Raw genomic sequence first — 5,780 nt, forward strand, 5'->3', positions numbered from 1 at the left:
ATCTGGAAGCCAAACTTCTGCTGTCCAGGATATCAAGTTTCCAAAGGTGGAGAAGATTCGAGTATGTAGAAGGAAGAAATTGGCCTTCCAGGACAGGACCCAGCCTGAGTTCATGTGTTACTAAAAGCCATGTTCATGGAGTTCTTTCTTCCTGGGGCCAGACCCTATTACAGGCCAAATCCACTGTATGAAAAATTGAAGTTAAAGGAGAAGCTGGTCATGTCATTCCTGAACAAATTAGAGACGGAGAACATTGACTCCTGTGAGAACTTCCAGGAACACAAGAAGGAGATTAACTTCTATAGGTAAGTACAGGTCATGGAGGCTACCACTTGTGCAATGGCCATTTCTGTATTCCTTTGATTCTGGAATGGAGAGTCTGCAGGTCTGGTCTCTCCCTTCGGTTTCTTAACCATCAGTGTACCTTGGGCCCTTTGGACTCAGGTTTCTTCAATCTGCAAGTGAAAGTTAGCCCTCCCATGGTTATCCAGGCATCCTGAGGAGCCTCTAAGATAACAAAATGAGAGGGTTCTTTTGCAGTACTGGACCTCTGGGGCTCAGGCAGTGTTTTACAGATGTGAGTGTGATGGAACACATGGGTAGAATTCCCTCCCCTTAGTTCTCCTGACCTCCACTGAGGGTATTTGCACCCTACTAATTGAAGTTGCTGCAATACACTGGGCTCCCATGGAGATACCTCTTTCTTTGGGAGAGACAGATAGATGGAGATACCTCTTTCTTTTGGAGAGACATGGAGCCTTATTGGAGCTTGGGCTGAAGACATGATTAGTTCTTACCTGCATTGGCTATTTGCTGTTTGTGCAGCTGTCATGGATATACTGAAATGTATTGCTCTATGTCTTCATGGGAACCTGGATCCTGGTGGGGTAACAGCACCTATAAGTAGGAAAGGCAGGAGGAGTCTGCAGGATCTTAATATGCAGGGTGTGTTTCCAGAAACCTGCACAATAGGCTCCTGTTGCAGTCTTCTGTTGTAAAGAAGTCATTGGTCCAAGTGAAGCAGGATTACAAGGAAGTGAAGGCTGATTGGTACCTCCTCCAACAGTACTTGACTGAGATGAATCTGACTGTTGAAGAAGAACAGGAGAAGACCAGCAACCTCCAGAAACAGCAATATCAGGTAGGGACAAGCAGCTTATTCAGACTAACACTGTCTGTCAACATTTGCCTATTGGATCCATCTTTGCATTCATCCACCATCTTTTAAAGCCACACTCCCAACCAGCCACCCACTTCATGGAATATAGTTGTTCATTACTTTGTCTATGCACAACTATTCTGGAAAGTTCACCTCTTGGGAGACAATGAATTATTGGCAAGTGTACCTTGCTACTCTGCTTGAAGCTGCAGTCTAGAAAGGATAACAGATGAATGACAGGTCACACTCTTGCATGTCCTCATGATAGGAGGGTTGCTAAGCAGAGCTTTGAGAAAGTTCTATGTCTTGTGACAGGAGTTGTGCAGGGGGCATGTGACCTCCCAGGTAGGCATCACTTGCAGGGAGTAAAGCCAAATGCAACTATCAAATGAGTGCTTCTCACTGTCAGTGGGCTGGGTGGCATGTGGCCTTCTCTTTTCTCCTGCAGCCCAATGAGGTCTCTTCCCATTGGCCAGGTCTTGGTTTGCACTGATAGAAATCTGAGTGGCAGCTTGTCAGCCCATGTGTTTCTGAGCTTTGCTTGCTATTTTGCCCTGCTTGCAGATTTAGCAGCAAGGGTTTCAGTTAAAAGATCAATGTTGAAGCCTAGTTGAGGTGGTGGGAGGCAGCAGCTGACATCTGACATGCATGTCCCCACCAAGCCTGTGTCTTAATAACTGCCTTCCTCTCCTAGGTCTCAGAAGCTGCAAGAGAGCTGGAATTGGCCACATCCCAGCAGGAGAGCCTCCTGCAGAATGAATTGCCACCTCAGGAGCCCCCTGCTGAGCTCCCTCCTCAACAGCCACAGACTTGTTTGGATGAATCTCCTTCCTCATAGATCATTTCAGCAGAGTGATTGGGCCCAAACTATGTAGCCAGTGAGACATCCAGGCTGATTCAGGGTCTTTTTCTCTTTCCTGTGTAACCCCTTGAGAGAGAACTGAGGTGACTGCAGTACCAGCAAGATCTCAAGTGGGGAAACTGGCTGTAGTCTGTGCTGCTAAATGTACAGTGAGGGAATGTCACCTCACAATTTTTTCTGTTAGAGTTTTCGTTGAAATTTTCTTTTGCATGGTTTTGTTTTTTCTTATGTTATTGAGATATTACATGTTCTTGTTATTGATTTTGATTTTGCTAACGATTTTCACAGTTCATATTAATCTTCATATTAAAACTTGTTTTGTAAAATTGATTTCTTATGAATAAAAAGTTGATCTGTAACTCTTGACTCTTTTTTTAAATTTTATTTAACCTTTCTTTTGCACTCCATTTTTTATCCCTCTCCATGTTCACCCTCTGATGATTTAACATACTGTTCTGCTCCCCATCTGTCTCCCCGAAAAGGTCCCCAACCACCCTCCTAAACCCCTACTCCACCAATCCTCCCCATTCTTTGGAGTCCTTTGAGGGTTAGGTGCACCTTCTCTGACTGAATCCACACCTGGAAGTCCACATTCTGTATATGTGTTGGGGGCCTCACATCAGCTTGTTTATACTGGCCGATTGGTGGTACAGTGTCTGAGAGATCTCTGGTTCCAGGTTATTTGTGACTGCTGGTCCTCCTACAAGGTTACCCTACTCCTCAGCTTCTTCCATCTTTTCACTAAGTCAACTACAGGGGTCAGCAGCTTCTGGTCACTGGTTGAGTGTAAAATCTGCAACTGAGACTTCCGGGTGCTTGTTTGGTCTTTCAGAGGGCAGTCATGATAGACCCCTTTTTGTGAGTACTCTATAGCCACAGTAATAGTGTCAGCTCTCTGGTCCTCCTCTTCAGCTGGGGCCCCTTTTTGGTCTTTGCTGGACCTTCAGCCAGACTAATGAGCATCTCAGTCTAGAACTCTGCCTGGGCTGCCTGGCTCTGGATTGACTGATGGTTGTCTCCCGATTTCTCCTTGCCTGCACCTGCCTGTTGCCCCATTCAGAAGATTTCTGTCTAAGGCTCATTTCTAACCACAGTCCATTGTAACAGGCAGGGTTTCTTGTCTGCAGCTTGCTTCCCACCACTGATTCCAATCTAGCCCTACACAGAACAAGGTCATTTCAGGATTGCTTTTAACAGGGTGCTTTAGATTCACTTTTTCCCTCTTAGACAATTTCTTAATTTACATTTCAAATATTATCCCCATTCCAGTTTTCCCACCCACCACAAAATCCCGATATACTATCTGTCCTTCCTCTGTTTCTATGAGGGTTTTCCCACATTCCCACCTACGCCAGCCTACCCTTCCTGCAACTCCCCTACACTGGGGCATGGAGCCTTCAAAGGACCAAAGGCCAATCCTATTGATATCCCACAAGAGCATCTTCTGCTACATATGAGGCTGCAGTCATGAGTCCTTCCATGTGTATTTTTGGTTGGTGCTTTAGTCCCTGGGAGCACTGTGTGTGTGTGTGTGTGGGGGGGGGGTTGTGGTTGATTAGTATTCTTGTTCTTCCTATGGGGTTGAGATCCCCTTCAACTCCTTCAGTCCTGTGTTTTACTCTTCATTGTTCAGATGTTCTCAGACCACAACACTGAGTTTACACATAGCCTCTCTCTTCTCTGCCACCTACTGAGGCACATGAGACACAACTGCCACCCTGCCAATGATCTAGGGGCAGACAATGTCAATAAGTTAAATCATTAAATGTCAGTGGAATTCTGGTCTGTACGATTGAAGAGTAAAACAACAAAGCCAAAAACTACAACAACGAAAACAACAAAACAGCTAAATATTATTTTCAAAGGAAAGACTTATTACCAAAGAAGAATTAGCCAATCTTTTATCAAATCTTAAACTAGACCAGGAGATTCCTAAGCTCTGGCCATTTAGTGAAGACTCATCAACATAAAGCATAGTTTGACAAGACTGCCGAGCAATTGTCTCCAATAGTAGGAATTAATCAATACTGGTTAGTATTACTTAACCTAAGATCTTAAAGTTTGGAAAACGCTTTCAAATAATGAAAGTAATTCAAATTCTCTGAAGAATATTGTTGGAAGTTTGATGTGGATGGTGTTGAATTTGTATAGATGACTTTGAATTTTATTTTTTTTATTTTTTTTGAACAGTGCCTAAATCTTTATTTTTCATAACCTACATTTTTTCAAATTAGACAGTTTTACACAAAAATGACACAAAAGGATACTTAAATTACCAATAGTTCACGTGTAAGCTTGATTCCAGTCTTAATGAAAAGTAGAACAGAAGCAGAAACCCTCAGGCAAGCTTCCAGGTTACACTCCAGTTCTGTGACTTGCAGCTGTTAGTGCTCCTGGAATCTTCGATTGTGTGTTTCTTTCTGTTTAACAGGTTACAAAGCACACAAACCCACAATACAGCTCACTGAAGGGGACACAAAGACAGGTATGCACCATGAGTCGCCTGCTGCGACACACTGGACCAGTTTTTCAATATCAACTGCAGAAACCCTAATAGAGCAATATAAGACTTTTTTTTCTTTTCTTTTTTTTGTCTTTTTTTTTTGCCACCCACTAGTGGCAACCAGTGATGTAATGACAGGAGGGATTCACAGAGACATCATGACACTGACTACAAGAGAGGAATCACTTGAAATTCATGTCTGGTGAAGTGGGGCCAGATTCCTAGTCTGTATTTCCATAAGATAATTAGGCATCATCACACAATTTTACAAGTTAAAAATGTCATTTGTGACTGTGGTATCTCTGATTCTATACCTTGAGATACTAAAAGGAATGAGTAAACTTAAAAAGTAGATTATGAAAACCACATATCACACTTGCTGTATGTGACATAGCAAGAGTCTGCATGCACGCTCAACAGCTTCCTATTTTGATAACTTCCATTTTTTTCTGAGTGGAAAACCTCAAAGTGTTCAGGAAGTCTCTGTTCTGACATTTTACAGCTATTTGGCATATCAGCTTTGCTTCCTGAAAATGAGTGCTATAACAATCCCATGTGAGCGAGGCTTTAGTTCCTGGTGCCAGGCTGTCACTGGCTAAACAATAATTACAGTGTCCTGACCTCCTATCTATCTGCACACCTGCCCTTGCGTCCAGCCACTGAGCTTTACACTTCCAGCCAGAGGCCAGCAACACCTACAACTGCCTCTGCCACACAGGTTTTGTGCTGCAATGCTCAGCCTTGGGGAAAGGACTTCTCATTAAAAATCAAAGTTCCTCTGTGAGAGCACCCTTGCGGATAAGGGATGCTCACCATAATCTGGCCCCTTTTCCAGCAGAGATGTGATGTGAAGGGCCTGAGGCCTCAGGCTCACCCTTCCAGATAGACAGCATCTGCTAGTGTGGGTTCAAGAGGCCAGCTGTTATCTTCCCACAAACCCAGCACTTCAAAGGATAATTGATGGAAAATGCCAACACAAGGAGGGAAACTACAACCTAGAAAAAGCAAGGAAGTAATCTTTCAACAACCTCAAAAGAAGATAACTATACAAACATAACTTTACCTCTAATAACAAAAATAACAGGAAGCCACAATCATTTTTCCTTAATATCTCTTAACATCAATGGTCTCAATTCCCCAATAAAAAGACGCAGACTATCAGACTGGATACACAAACAAGACCCAGAATTTTGCTGCATACAAGAAACGCACCTCAGTGACAAAGACAGACACTACCTCAGAATAAAAGGGTGGAA

General features: G+C 43.3%; 1 protein-coding gene and 1 non-coding gene across 2 annotated transcripts; one reads left to right on the plus strand and one right to left on the minus strand.

Annotated features, from left to right (window-relative positions):
* The first annotated feature begins 129 nt into the window (after positions 1-129).
* Positions 130-1,997, plus strand: LOC114640113 (disks large homolog 5-like). Its single transcript, XM_028789038.1, has 3 exons — positions 130-305; positions 958-1,141; positions 1,854-1,997. Exons 1-3 carry the CDS (start codon positions 130-132, stop codon positions 1,995-1,997), a joined length of 504 nt encoding a protein of 167 aa, XP_028644871.1.
* A 1,633-nt stretch (positions 1,998-3,630) lies between these two features.
* On the minus strand, positions 3,631-3,761 carry LOC114640114. Its single transcript, XR_003714108.1, has one exon. It is a non-coding gene; the product is annotated as a small nucleolar RNA SNORA17 (small nucleolar RNA).
* Between the last annotated feature and the right edge of the window lie 2,019 nt (positions 3,762-5,780).

Source organism: Grammomys surdaster, unplaced genomic scaffold (genome assembly GCF_004785775.1).
Source record: "Grammomys surdaster isolate TR1022 unplaced genomic scaffold, NIH_TR_1.0 125770, whole genome shotgun sequence".
Taxonomy (NCBI): domain Eukaryota; kingdom Metazoa; phylum Chordata; class Mammalia; order Rodentia; family Muridae; genus Grammomys; species Grammomys surdaster.